General features: G+C 37.1%; 1 protein-coding gene across 3 annotated transcripts in view; it reads left to right on the top strand.

Annotated features, from left to right (window-relative positions):
- The window catches only part of LOC120533860 (PDZ domain-containing RING finger protein 4-like), a 418,723-nt gene that overhangs the window by 347,161 nt on the left and 56,127 nt on the right, over positions 1-15,435 (top strand). For all 3 annotated transcript variants that reach the window (XM_039760906.1, XM_039760907.1, XM_039760908.1), the window contains 2 exons: positions 1,549-1,802; positions 11,360-11,462. In XM_039760906.1, coding sequence (XP_039616840.1) covers positions 1,549-1,802; positions 11,360-11,462 — 357 coding nt within the window. The remainder of the gene's footprint in view (positions 1-1,548; positions 1,803-11,359; positions 11,463-15,435) is intronic.

Genomic DNA, 15,435 nt, shown 5'->3' with positions numbered 1-15,435 from the left:
AGACATGCATATTAGGGTTAATTGACAAAAATTGTTTTCGTAATGAGAATATGAATATGGATATTTTATCCATTGTCTCTATTAGGATATAAATCTACCTTGTTGTCTATGTAGTCAGTAGTCATGCAATCTAACAAAATCAGTTTATTGAGAACTGATTGGATGAGGTGTTATGTATCTTACTTGTTACTTAACATTTTGAGTTGAAATATCTTTTTGATTGTCAACAGCCTTATTTATATATTGTGAGCAGCAAAAAAAAGTTTTTCAGTATTAAAGATTAAAATTCTTAAAAAGTTTAAAATCCTTCAGGGACCCAGGTTTCATCTTTGGCCATGTCTTTATTGGCGCTCATTGTGCTGGTTCTCTCAGTGTTCTCAGAGATTTTCACAGGTAAAGTACTTTCCTTCCACATCGTAAAAAGCTGTGTGGAATAAGTAGCACTTTCTAGTTGTGCTGTGCTAGTGAGAGAAGGTCTGCCCTCAGATGACCTGGCATTCTGTCCAAGGATGGTTAATTTCTGTCTTGAGTCCAATTAGGAAAAAAACTATTTTAGAAAACACTCCAGATTAGTGCCATGCATGTATAGTGTACCCATTCTTGTGTGGAAGTGCTCTGAGTCTGTACTTAGTGATGAGTACAGCACAAAAATTAATTGAATTTAATATACACAGTTTCTGTCAATGTTATAATTTTTACTTGTTTTAAATTTTTTTTTTTTAATATAAGACATACATTTTTATAATAAGGCAGTATTTATTATACAGTCCCAGTTAATTATCGATTAGATTTTTAAGTAGTAAAGATAGACACATCTGTTGAAAGCAGAAAAAAGCAAGTGTCGCTCTTTTGCTAATAGAATTATATGTATAATTATAATCCATTTATAATCCATTATTTTCTTCTTTCGGAAATAAAAGTTCCAAAAGGGAAATCCATTTTTATGGTGAAAGCTTTTTAATGGTGCTGATGTTTATATGTTCAGTTTCCAAATTAACTTACGAGAGTGTCATTGGTTTTGAGTAATGAGTTAAAAATGCTGCATTTAAACAATAAGAAATTGTACTTTTTTATAATGCATATTTTTTTCATTGATTTCAGGCTATAAAGACAAATAAATGACTGTTATTACATTGAATGTGTCTCTTTAGGGTTTTAGTCGATTATCCCGAGCTTTTGCAATAAATCACAACTTTGTAAATGATGCCTTGAAATGAGAGAAACATCACTTTTCACATACTGCTGGCTGGAAATCACTGTGTGTGATGACACTTGAGCAGAACACATTTCTGATTAAATTATATTTATCATTTTAGTCTGCATTAAGTTGAATGCTGTGGAGTTTGAAAATGCATTTTTAAATCAAGCTGAAGACATTTAAAAAGAAATGGCTCAGTAATGCCACTAAAGGGGTTGCTGCTGACAAACGAGTGTGTCTAGTTCCTAATGATTTGCTCCCCTGCCTGAAATCAAAAAGTGTTTACAGAATTGCTTGTTCCTAGAAGCATTTACAGAGAGTGACTACAAGCTCACGTTTTGTCTTTACAGGTTAATGGGAAAGATCTTTCCAAAGCTACTCATGAAGAGGCAGTGGAAGCATTTCGCAGTGCCAAGGAACCAATTGTGGTGCAAGTTTTACGAAGAACACCCATTACCAAGAGCCATGGCAACCCTCAGGAAATCCAGCTTGTGGATGTTTGCACGCAGACGGATATTACTTTTGAACACATAATGGCACTTTCCAAATTACGACCCTCAACCCCTCCAGTACCCGACATCTGTCCATTCCTGCTGTCTGACAGGTATGGAGTGTGTCTTTGTCAGTTATTCCCCACATTTACTACTATATTTACATTATTGGCTATTGTTCATCTTTGTTTTTTCACTTCCCTCTGCATAAGAAGCATAGTAGAGCATATTAATTCAGGCAAATGGACTTTGCAGCCAAGCATTCCTTTTTATTCTTCTCAATTTTTTCGAGACAGTTTGTTCAATGTGAAAGATGAAGTGAGCCTTTTTATTTCAGCAGCCTCATTGTTGAACATATTCCTACGCATGTCTACATTGACCAATGCTGCCAATTAAACTGATTTGTCGGTTTTTAGAAAGTGGGAAGAAAGCTCACACAGACCATGGGGTATTGGACAAACTCCACACAGGTGCAATCAAGGGCAGGATTTGAACCCAAGATTCGTTGTTTTTTGTCAAACATATTATGGTACTATATAAATTTTAGTATTTAGTTGATTTTAGTAAAGAGTTGGAGAACTTTTCATTTACTCCACATTTACTGACTGCTTACCCATAAAATACCTGGCAAATACTGCATTACAATATTATTCATTATATAGCCAGGGATCATCAAGTAGCCACATATACTAGAGTATTTTGATCAATCTGTTTGAATGTTATGCATTATAAAGTGGTTGAAAAGTAATCATTTGCACTTAACTGAAGCATAACAATGATGTGAATGAAAATCATTTTCAATAATATTTTGCCTTTTCATGAATATTTGGTAAGTTTAATTCCCGAACTTGCTTTAAGAAGGGTGTGTAGTGAAATATGTTAGAAAGGCTGTTGTTCTAATTTTGCTATTAAAACCTCTGCATAATGTCAGCACTTGGCTTCAAGTTGCTCATTCTTTTGGGCCTTGTCAATCAAATATCCTATTACAGAAGATTTACGTCTAATTGAGATGTACCCCATCTCACAAGAAACTTTGGTTGTGTGTCTTCTCTGTGCTTCAACAGCGTACCAGACCAAAAATGTTACTTACTGTACCTAATTTAGGGATAATTATGTGAAAGTATAAAGCAGGTGATAGGAAATAGTATAAAATAAACTGTTACATTCAAAAACACATTTATCATTTACTTCTCTTATTTTTATAAGTAGAAATAGAATTGCTTTTGTAGCATCCAATATAGACATACTGCTTATACTTAAGCTGTTATTGCATACACTTTCTCTCATCAGGGTGCTTCATTATTTTTTGATGTTACAGAATTCTATGTGCTGATATACTTGCAGTATGCACTTATTTTCCCACACATACAGCTCCATGTTAAATAAAGGGCAAATAGCCCACATCCCTTTAAATGTCAATTATTTATGTGGGCAAATAGCCCACATACCTTTAAAAGACAATTAATATCGGTTCATTTCATCATATTATTGCTCACAAAACTGTGAACACTTGAAGTTCTACAAGTCCCAGACAGCTGCTATTAATCCTCCGTTTCCTGAAAGGCCTTTTGTGAATCCTTGCCAGTCCAGGCACTTCAGTGTTTGATGTAAGCCACCTTCGCTATAAAGAACACTCTGCATTTCCTGTTTCAGCATTAGGTTGCCATTGAGTGTGGCCAAGTTGAACCCATGCACCTTTTCTCAGGAGTCTAAAACATATGCAGCAAGCATCATTAACAAAGTTTTGGGCTTAAATTTCCAAATGCCTATTTGAATCCACTTCATTAATGCCAATGAGAGGTTGCAGTGCTAGAATAGAAGAAAGACTGAATACATTTGCTTTAATGGAAGGAGTGCATAGTGATTAATGGATAGCAAGGCATTAAAGTAGGTCTTTGCATTTACTTGCTGAAAAACACTTTGCTAGCCAGTAAGGCGGCCTAATTCAATCAATTATGAAGAAAGAAGTTGTGACTGTGCAGGGTGCATTTTAATTTATTTTTGGCATATGCTGTACAAGAGCAAGAAATTAGGGAAATAATATTTTTAGAGATTTGACATTACATTTTAACTCTATTATTAATTACTTAGTTCCAGATTATGTAAGGACATAAAACATGTAATTAAACATCTAATTTCTTTCCAAAAAGGAAAAAAACAAAGAAGTACTTGTCTGAGTCTTTAGCAGTTCTATATGAAGAAAATCTCTGCATTTTTGAGAAGAGGATTATGCACACAGCTATGCTGTACATATGGACATACAGTATATTGTACAATGGTGTTCAGCCCCTCCAGATTTGTGTCAGATATGAAATAGTCCAACAATTAAAAAAATAAGAATTTTTTTTAATTAATTGAATGTAAAATCTAGTATTTTTTGGAATGTGGTTAAACAGGATGGAGTTTCAGATCTGTTGCTGTGACCCATTGGGTCCCTTTAATCACTGTTTGTGATTTTCATGGCAAGCATTTCAAGGTGAGGCTAGGGCTTGGATAGTATCCAAGTTGGGAATCCAAGAATTGTAACTCTGTTATTAGCCGTGATATTGTCCTCTTTTCTTCATGCGACTGGAATCTCTGGTGTGCTTTAAGATCATTTGCAGTTGAGTATGAGGCAGTTTGAATGAGAATTAACTCTTTTAAACCTAAAGTTATTGTCCTTTCATGGAAAAGAGAGGCTCATTCCCCTTCAGGCAGTTACCCCAAGTGGAGGAGTTCAAGCATCTTGGGGGTCCTTTTCACAAGTAAGGGAAAAGAAGATTATAAACTGTCATAAAAGTTAGTGCAATAGCCACAGTCTTGAGGACGTTATATTAGACTGTGATGGTGAAGAAGGAGCTATATCATTGGGCTTACTACTTACCGCTCAGTTTACCAAATCTGTGGCTACAAACTCATTGTAGTACTCAATACAATGAGGTGGGCAATTAGGACCAACAACCCCCCTCCCCCTCCCCCCCAGGAGTTGGCAGAGGTAACAGAGGATAAGGTGGTCCGATATGTAAAGATCGGGATGTGGCCATTGCAACCATCAGCAGGATAAGCACAGTGAATCTGAAGTGATGTATAATCCAAAATAAATAAGTTAGCTGTCATGTTTAAATAGAGTTAGGTCTTCATAACCAGAGAAGCAGTCAGTAACTTCTCTCTTACTCAGTGTAAGTACAAGATTGTGCTCTAAGAGTATGTACTATGTGTATGTACAATATTTATACTGTGTATGTACATATGCAACACTATATGTTGGATTTTTATATATCGCAAACCCAAAGATAGGAAGTTGTCCTGCAGTGGACTAATTTTTCTTTTAATAGTGCAAACATTGGATATACTATACATTTGTACATTAGAAAATGAAGCAAACAGTATTCAGCATTATGCAGTTAATAAGTGAGAGCACCATAAGTAAAAATTGCAAAGGTGGTCAGTATTTGCAAATACTTCTAGTTTCCACTTCTGTCACTATTCTCTGACTAGCTTTTATTTTTCTTATGATTCTTTACTCCAAGTTAAAGGTTGCTAGGGAATGACATCAATGCCATGTACTATACTTAGAGCTCCAGTAAAACTTCAGTAGAGCATCGGTGAAAACAAAATCCAGACTAGTACATACAGCACAGCTTTCCATTTTTGTACTTCACCTAATTTTAGTCCAAATCTTCTTATGTAGTGGTTACATTATGCAGACTAATGCTTATTTAGTACACTCCTAGAATGAGACTCATAGAGTTTTACGACAGAATCCCTGCTTTTTCATTATCAGTTGTGTGTCACATCTCGAGTATATTTGCAGTAACATAAGCAGTCCAGAAGCAAGCAACTTGTACTGTTTCAGTAACACAATGAGACATTAAGATCAAGCAAGCAGACTGTAAAACAGTAAATAGCACCCAATTTAGGCAATTCTGGAAGTTGATATCGGGCACCATATATAAACTCATTGTTATGATTAGCAATCTTTATTAATTTTGTAGCTTTTCCTGAACAGATTTTCAATAAGTGTGCATCAAGTTAGGGGTTTTGAACTTCATGGATTATCCATGCAGTTTGTGCAAAAAATATTGAAAATATTAGCCAACCTCTTTTTTTTTTTTTTTTTTGTACAAGCGGCATCATTTTCAGAATGAATGCATCATCTGGTACCATAGCAGTCTTTCACAGAAAGATAATATGTAGTGCATAGTGTCACCATAAAGAGTGTATAAACAGCAATGCTAGCCTTATTTTTTGTATCCAAGTGAAAACACTATTGGTATATAAATCTAATCAGTGTTAAAAGACCTCCCTCAAATTGCTTTCTTTTTTTTGACCTTTGATGTTTGCCTTTGTTTTGAACTTGACAATTGATTGGCTTACATTCTTCAGTTATGGGTCCAAAAATTCCTGACAACATATCCTTGTCTCCTTCATAAAAATAGCATGTATTGTTCTGAGTTCCGTGGTCAATTTTTCTTTAAGTGTATTTCTTTGTTCCTAATATTATAGTTGTTGTGGAGCAGCAACACATAATGGTTAAAAGGGGTGAATAGACCTCAGAATGTACAAAAATTTGACCATTATTCTCTACTCTGCCTAGAAACAGGCCTCACCCAGGTAGCCTGGCCACAAACTCAAAAGGAAGGCACCCACATGTGAGCCCCATGATCACATTTTTTTTTGCTAGTGAAATATACACTAAGGTGTTTAGGTACAGGTTTAGGTTTAGGGCAGCTGCTCTCCACTTAGCTAAAGAAGCAAGCTACTCTTGTCTATGAGAGGACCATAGTGCTAGATAGAAAATTCTTCAGGGTACATGGTCGTACGCTTTTTTAAAATTAACATATCTCACCTAGAACAGGGATTTCAGGACATGCTCTTTTAGCCAGGCCTGAGTTGTTCTCTCTACATGGTCTTACCACCCACAAAGTCAAGGGTAAGAGTGAGGTTAAATGCTAATAAAGCAACAAACTGAAATTTGCATACTTTGACTGTTCTCTGTGTACCTCAGTTTACATATCACAAGAAACTGCACATTAGGTTAATTGCTGATTCAGAACTGGTATGAATATTGTTATTATTGGTTTCTCATAGCAATACTATGCTGATGATGCACAGCTATGCTTGTTGTTCTCTCCAGAGGACCACTTGGTATCAGTTGGAATCTTTGCATGTCTTACTGATATCACATCCTGGATTAAGGAACACCATCTCCTGCCCAGCCTGACAAAATGGGCCTCATTGCTATGCCAGCTTGTCTGTCAATTCACCACCCAATCTCTGTTTAGCGCAGCTCACTATCGCTAACACCCACCAATTCAGTAGCGTTGTGGTGGTCAGCTGTTCTTTACTGACCATGTTGCAGATGTCTCTAGATCTTGCACATTCGCTCTATACAAAATACAAAAGATCAGGCCATATCTGATAGAGTATGGTCTAGTCTTTGGTCACATCTTGTCTACTATAACTGTCTTCTGGCAGGAGTTTTGGCATGTGTTACCAAGCCGCTACTGATGATTCAAAATGCAGTGGAACGTCTGGTGTTCAAACAGTTAAGGACACATGTCACTCCTTTTTTCAGATAACTACTTTGGATTTCTGTAGCATAATATGTTAAGTTCAAAACCTTGATACTTGGCTGGAGAGTAGTCAACTGATCAGTGCCTGCATATAGGGAGACACTTGTGAGGATCCTATGCTCCTTCTCACCCATTCAAGTCTGCTAGTGAACAGCATCTGGCGATATCACCGCTACATGGTATCAAATCTCAATCCAAATTCTTTACATGTGTATTTTCTAACTAGTGGAACAGGCTGTCCACCTCTGTCCGGACTGCTAACTTACTTTAAACTTCTGCCTACTTAATAATGACTTTGATAGGTTCACTTAACTAAGGAAGTGTGACCAGCTTACACTTTGTTTTGACTCTTATGATGATCAGTTTTGTAACATTATCCTGTAACACTTATGCCCAAACAGTCTCTGAGACTGATGTTTACTCAATTATGTTGTCCTCTTTTGTATGTCACTTTTGATAAAAGCATCTGCTAATTGAATAAATGTGTGTTTAACCAGTTGATTCAGAACTGGTTTTGCCTTAAACGTGAGGCTGTCAGTATAGGCTTTGGCTCCCTGAAAAGATAAAATGGAAGTTGTTGGTTTAGAAAATGTGTGGATGTACACAGGTGGGTAGAAGAAATTAAGGCTGCATTTTCTTTTAATTAAAATTAATTCATGTATGTAGTTAATTTTCTCTTAATTTTAATTAAGCTGCTGGCTACAGCTGGAAATACCTCAAAGCTTGGATGCAGATAGAGATTTGAATTTTAGTGCATTTGTGTGTAGCATTGAGATAAGGACTTGGCTGTAATGAAATATTACTGATGTCTTTGCAAAACAGAGGGAGAAATACTTTTTTTTTAATGGAGATAGTCCTATCTTTTAAGTATTTGTGCACTGACTTGCAGCATCTGTTGCACTATTGCACTGTCTTGTGTCATTTGTGTTATCTTTTTATTCGTTTTCCTATCTTGCTTACTCTAAATGTAGAGTCATGGGCTAGATAGAGCCTGTTCTGGTTATATTGGCCACACACAGATACCATGATAGTCCTATACCATGCATGCTCACTGACAATGCCACACATGTTTATACAGGTCAAGTGTAGACTAATTAATCTATCCTAACCCTGCTTGTGTTTATATGCTGTATATACTGTGTAAAATACAGTCATGTGGCAGGTCTCATCAGACCATTTAGGTCCAATATGGATTCAGAGACATAGGTTGAGATTTTCATACTGAAGCACACACTTATCAGCACTGTAATGGCCAAGCTTGCCTTGACAGTTGGAAAATCCCCATCTTACTAAGGTGCAACTATACACCGAATCTTACCTCACAATGTTTTTTTTTCCTTCACTGTGTTCTGTGTGTTTTCAATTGGGGGATCTACCATTCCTTTCTTCCTGAGATCTGTCCTTCTATCTTTGGGCTCCCCCAACTCTGTTAGGAGGAAGCCAATCCAACTATACTTTAAACCTTCTGTACAGGATCACTCCTGGGGTCAAAGCAAAATGTTTAAGTAATATTGTCACCAGTTCACAATATTCTCTGTTGAGCTGTGGTTAACCAGCAATCTCCCAACCCAGGTCCTTTTTTTATTAAAGGATGATTAGAGATCCCTATTATTTCCCTCTGGAACATCTGTTGCTGCCTGTTATTTTGGTAGACATGGGGAATTTCAGGGAGTTCTACCTAACTTGCCTCCCAGGTGGCTTTATGTTGGCAGATCCCAAGGATAGGGGTCAAATACCTACATCGGACTATTTTTTTTTAATGTTGACAGGCCCATCATGCCTTGAGATCCAGAGTGTGACCTGTTATATGAGAGGCCTCCCTATGTTGTGAACTACAAATCTACCTGTTTGGTTCCGGCTTTGGTTTCAGGTCTAATGTGTGTCACTCCATGATATAATGCAATTTCATATAATATTTACAAGCCTGATTAATCCAATTCAGTATTGCAGGAGGGGTCAGAAATTATCCTGATACACATACAACCACACACCAGCTCACTCACATGGGATCAGTTTAGAATCATCAATTAATCAACACACATGTCTCTGAAATGCAGGAGGAGGAGTGAGTGGAGAAAAAATCCTTGCAGAAATAGTGAGAACATGCTCATACCAATGGATGATCAGGCATGTAATTTGAAGTCAGATGCTGGATCCATAAGGTAGCAGACCCAACTACTTCTGTGTTCTGCGGCCATACAGTATGCTAGATACTGTATATATGTATAGTTAACATGTGCATGAATATGTGTTTGTGTGTCTCTGGTAATATTACTGAATATGTATGTGTCTAGTAATATTATTGAAAATAAACCACATGGGGAGATGTATACGTAAGTAAACAGTAATAATAAACTGAACAAAATAAAACCGAGCATATGCTGTATGGGTACTATTTCCCTGGCTGTCTGCTGGCCTTGCTCACCTCTTTCCCTTTCTCATGATTAAGAGATTCTTGTTTAGATCCTTCTCCTTTAGTTTCAGCCTAGTCTTCAGTTGCTTTTTACTGTGCAGCAAGGTTCCTTTCCTCTGAACCAGTAGTTTGGCAGAAAAGTATTAAAATCAGCCTTTAATGGGCAACCAAGTCCCAGCCCCCCAAACGAGTGACTCTGTCAACTGTGAAATGGGGTTTTATGACTCCTTGTCAACTCTTCCTGGGTTTACTTTATCTCTTAGTTGAAAGACAGCTATTACTGTCACCTACCCTCTAGCCTCTTTTCTGTACTGGTGCTTCTGCTGTATGCCATTCTGAGACATGCCAAGACAGTCTGTTCATAGCTGGTTACTTCTTCATAATACATACAATAGTGTGGTAAACAGTAGGACTTTAGCGGGCCTTCAAACCTTCACTTGAAGTTATTTTGGAGAAATTACAGTAGGATTGGTTATCTTTGTTGAGATAAATAACCTGTCCTCATTAAAGGTTTCCAGTGTTCTGATACTGTATATGGTATAGTGAAGAAACTGCATTATTATGTCAACGTTAAAAACATTTACTTCCATTCATTATAATTTTTTCTTTTTATTATCTTTTTAACAACACACAGATTTGTCTTTTAACAAACTTTGCTTTACAAAGTGCATCCTAAATTGGATAACAGATTCTGTATCATAGCAACAGTGTGAATATCAATATCTTTCTGCATGCTTTTAATTTACTATGAACTACGCTGATATGATTCAAAGCCATTTCAGAGTTGCTGGGAGCCGTTTATTTTTCCATCTGTAATGTTAAAGACCACAACATTTGTGAAGCATTAAATTAGAATAACAAAATGAGTACTTCTATCAAACGTGGATTGTTGTGATGTTGAAAGTTATCTGGGAAAATTGCTGAGTGATGCCATGCAGACTTCAAGTCATGAGAAATTGTCATGAAATTTTAGTCTGATGTACAGTATATAATGCAAAAAGCATTGCTTTACTGCAGCTTCCTGTAAAAAAAGAAAAGTCTTCTGAAAAAGCATATGGTTGTTCTAAATCAGCCATAAAATCTTAATTTAATGTTCACTTTCATATTTAATTGATACTTTTTAGTAGCTTACAGTAAAGGGCTTTGCCAGTCAAATCAAAGACGTCAGTATTTGAGCTTAGCTGTGTACATTGGATTCTCAAGAACCTCAGAAAGAATATAGGCTTATAAAACCATGGAATAGTTTGAAATGATATCCACTTACAAAGCTTTTCAGGATACAACAAACTGACGCCCTCTATTTCAGATAAGATTTTTTTTTAATTAAGTGGAAAGCAGTGTGGTGGAATAGTGTTTTGTATATGGTCCTCACAGATCCAGAACCCTGGGTTCAAATCCTATGCTTAGTTGTTGCCTGCTTATATTTTCTCTCATTCTCTTTCTGCCAGATACTCTCATTGCCCTCACATTTTACAAAGATGTGCATATTAACTTTACTCACAGCACTAAGTTAACCTCATTCAGGAAGTTTATGTGTAAGAATAGGCCTTGGCACCCTAGTAAGGGCTGGTATCAGCCATGCACACGAGGCTTCTGGGATAGGTGCAAATCTACTAAACTGAATTTTAAATATGTGGTTTGGGGTTGTAATATGTTGTTATACATAATACCTGTTTTAATTCTTTTTCTACCCCATGTCCAGCTGCCACTCACTGCATCCAATGGACAATGAATATTACGATGGCAATGAGTTTCTATCCACCATACCTGCAGATGCAGATAGAACCGAAGAGTTTGAGTACGAGGTAAGATTTTGTTTGTCTCGTCTATACTGTTTCCATTTCAGTTGTCTGTTTCCAACAAGTAAAATCGCATGGCAATGACCTTTACAAACCTGCAGTTTGACCCCTTATAATTGACTCTGTGAAGCAGCCTCAAGGAGTAATCTTCTACAGGCTCTTTATTTTTTTAAAAATTGAACTTTTGAAGCTAGAGCTAAATATATCATGTGGGATTGTTGTAATTGCGAGTGTTTTCTATCATAGAACTTAACTCAGCAGATTAAGCAGAATTCATCCAAATGTTATTTTCATCAGCTGTTCTGTGAATAAGGCACAGTATTGTTCTTGAGGTCAGATTTTCTTTTTCACTGGTGAGTCTTTAATATGTCACCATTACTGCTCAACAGATGTATGTTTCAATGGGCATGAAGGTAATTATGCTGTTAGAATAATGCTTAACATGTCATAAATTTTAAAGACCTCCAATAAATTGTTGATTTGCTTAAGATATAATGCTCAGGTTATTACACAGTCATAATTACGTGTTTATCCTTTACATAATAATTGTGAATAAAAGATGTCAAAGCAAATGTTGCTACAATTTCAAGGAGAAGCGTTAAATATGATTTGTCAGGAGTTGTTAGTCATAAGCCTAAAGTAAGTGTTTCAACTGCCATGTTCATTTGTATAATTAAAAAAAGAAGTGATGTCATATTCATACTCCCTTAATCCAATTCAGTATGACAGAGTCTATCCCAGCAGCAAAGTAAACACTTCTGGACAAGGAAGCATTGATCCATTGTACCTCCTGCTCATGAACACACTAATAAGGCCAATTTGGAATGGCCAGTTAACCTAATCTGCATTTCTCTGGGAATTTGGGAATACTGGAGCACCTAGAGGAAAACTGCACAATTATGAGAATTTGCAAATTGGACATAGACAATGTCCCGATGTAGCATTCAAATTCAGGATCCTGGATCCATGTGGTGACAAAACTACCTCTGCACCCACCACCCATTTAAAAAAAAAAAACAGCGGCTGTAAAATACTGCATGTGTGTTTCATGAGTAAATTATATTTCCAGCAATATCACAAGATTAACATTCTAAAAATTCTTCACAGGTACATGTTTGATAGAAGTGTGAAAAGTACTCAGATGAGCTGATGTGAATTCATTTATTCTCTGAAGCGCTGTCACTAAGAAAAAGGAATTGACCAACTTCTAACATGATTTGACAAGACAACGGTTACTGTACTTAATCTTAAAGCACGCGTGTTCTTTAACAATACACATCTTACATAGCAGTATTTTAATAAACATGTTATCCAATTTGTAATGACAGTACTGCATCTGGTGCTTAAAATGAGTGCCAGCAGTTAGTGTGTGTGTAGGTGTTTTGATGGAAAGGGTTGTCTGGAGAGTGAGTCAAATAGGTCAAAGACAGGCAAAGCATCTGAGAGAAGCCATAAATAACAGAACCCACATTAGTGAGAGAATAATCTCTCTAGAGAGCTGTACAGCAAAAGACTGACTTTAGAGAGGTATAGCAGGTGACCTAGAAACATGCTCCCATGGAGTACTGATTTAAAGTGTATAGGGGCCAGCTGTCATCCCTTTTCCCTTCTGGGTACAGCAATTGCACCCAAAGATGAGGTACTGCTATCCTGCTGCCAGTTCAATATGGCAGACAGCCAAAGACAGTTACCGAGTGCATTAGTTTTCAAATGGTATGCAAAGGATGCATCAGAGCAGCTATGGACATGTCCAATAGGTTATACTGCATGGGAGCCTTAGGTCTTGCTAGGAAATAACTGGCATTAAGGTTGTATTGAGTTGGAGAACTGAACCCATAACACAGAAGGACATTTTAAGATTTGTTCATTCGAGTTACTGTAGGTCTTTAACCCTATAAAGCCTGCTATATGAATGAATAGTCAGAAAATTCTGTTTTTTCAGGATTTAACTGTTTATTGGATCCTTTTGAGAGTTCAAAAAAATTTTTTTCAAATATGACCTAGGAATATGTTTTTTTTTTTGTATCACATTTGAAACATCAGGCGTTTCAAGTCAACCAAAAACTGTGTGCCTTTAGAAAAACCTTAGCACACACAAATATGTTTTACAACATTTAACAACTTTTTACAACAGGTTTAGTATATTTGGCAATTTGTTTATATTCCTTAGCACACACAAATATGTTTTACAACATTTAACAACTTTTTATAACAGGTTTAGTATTTTGGCAACTTGTTTATGTTTCGTGAAATGCCAAAAAACAGTTTTTGTCTTTGTTTAGACAAAGGTTGACTTTGCATTTCTCACAGTGTGAGAAGTGACTTCCTGGGCAGTGCTTGCACCTCTGTCTTATTTTCCAAGTTGTTAAATGGTCAATGCCATCCTTTCTCATATCAGGGGGTACAGCAACAGCTCATCTTTTACGTGGGGGTATTTTCTCGTGTTCTGGAGAGAACAGCGGTCTGCCATACTGGATCTTGCCTTTTCCTGCTCTTGTGAGAGAAGCCCCAACAGAAGCTTGAAATCTTCGCAATGGCATCGGTTTCTTCCTAGGTTCCAGTTCTTTCCGGTCTCTCTTGTACAGATTCCATTCACTAATGACTGCCACAGTGACAGTGTGCCACCAAATGTACAGATACCATCTTTTGGATCTAAAGGAGAACTTGTAAAGAGCAGACAACATGTCAAGAAGGTCAACACCACACATAAATTTGTTGTATGTCTCCACAATAGCGGGTCTTCGCACCATTATGTACATTTTGGATTTTCGATTCCAGCGTTTCACATTTGTCACTGGTTCAACTCCAGCAAATGAGGAGAGTAGATTCACAGCCTTATTGTAACACCATGTCACGATAAAAGTATTTTCCTGATTCACTCTGAAATCCCATGTCCCTCTTCCTTTTTTCTTCAAATCATTTTCTTCCATTATACTGCGGTTCTTTACCCTGTTCATTTGAACTGTTCCCAAATAGTAGAGTCCTTGTTCTTTCACGTGATCCACCAGAGGTACTGATGTAAAATAGTTGTCAGCAAAAACCTTGTGATTTTGTCCTGCTGGAAGGGTTGAGGTCAATTTCAGGATAACATCTCCTGAAACACCAACATCAGATTTCTCCTTATCTGGATTTTCTGCACCTTGGCAGACAGCAAAATCATACAGGAACCCACTTTGTCCAGCACGTGCCCACATCTTGAACCCCCATTTGTGAGGTTTTGATGGCATGTAAACACGCAGGTTAGACTTGCCTTTGAAAGGCAACATTACTTCATCTACCGCATGAAATTCTTCAGAAGGTATGAGAAGAAACTGTTGGCGCAGTTTTTCTAACCATGGTCTGATTTTCTGCAGTTTGTGTTTCTTCTGGTCGTCAGACACACTGAGGTTGTCTTGAAAATGAATCAGTGTCAGCAATTTAAGGAATCGTTCTCGAGACATCACATCACACACTGTGGGGTACCTTGTCTCCATCTCCCAATAGGCTCTTACATTGGGCATCTGTACCAACCCCATGTGCATGTACATGCCAAGAACCTGTTCAATTTCTTTGGGTGTTGTGTTTACTGATGTTCCCAGTTTCTGTACACTATACAAGTTAGTTTGTTGTGCAATATCCTGAATCATTTCATCAGTAACAAACTGCTTGAAATACATGTATGGTGTCCATTCTGACCTTTCTGTAGAGTCGTCCTCAACATGTTTATCAAAATCAACACTTGCACTTTTCTCCATCTGTACTCTTTCTTTTTGCCCTTTGCTGACTGTTTTGTTGTGCTCTGTTTTGGCGTTACTGGTGTGTCTGTTTCATCTACAGGTTCATCTTCTTCACCACTACTATCTGATCTCTCTGTAGCAGCCATTCCCTTAGGAGTCTATTCCTCATCACAACCATCGTCATCTTCCTCCCCTAACTGTTCTATGTCACTTGAATTTCCATCATTTATCATATTTAAGACGTCTTCTACGCTGTACTTCTT

The sequence above is a fragment of the Polypterus senegalus genome, chromosome 8, assembly GCF_016835505.1.
Source record: "Polypterus senegalus isolate Bchr_013 chromosome 8, ASM1683550v1, whole genome shotgun sequence".
NCBI lineage: Eukaryota > Metazoa > Chordata > Cladistia > Polypteriformes > Polypteridae > Polypterus > Polypterus senegalus.
This window is presented reverse-complemented; position numbering and strand designations above follow the sequence as displayed.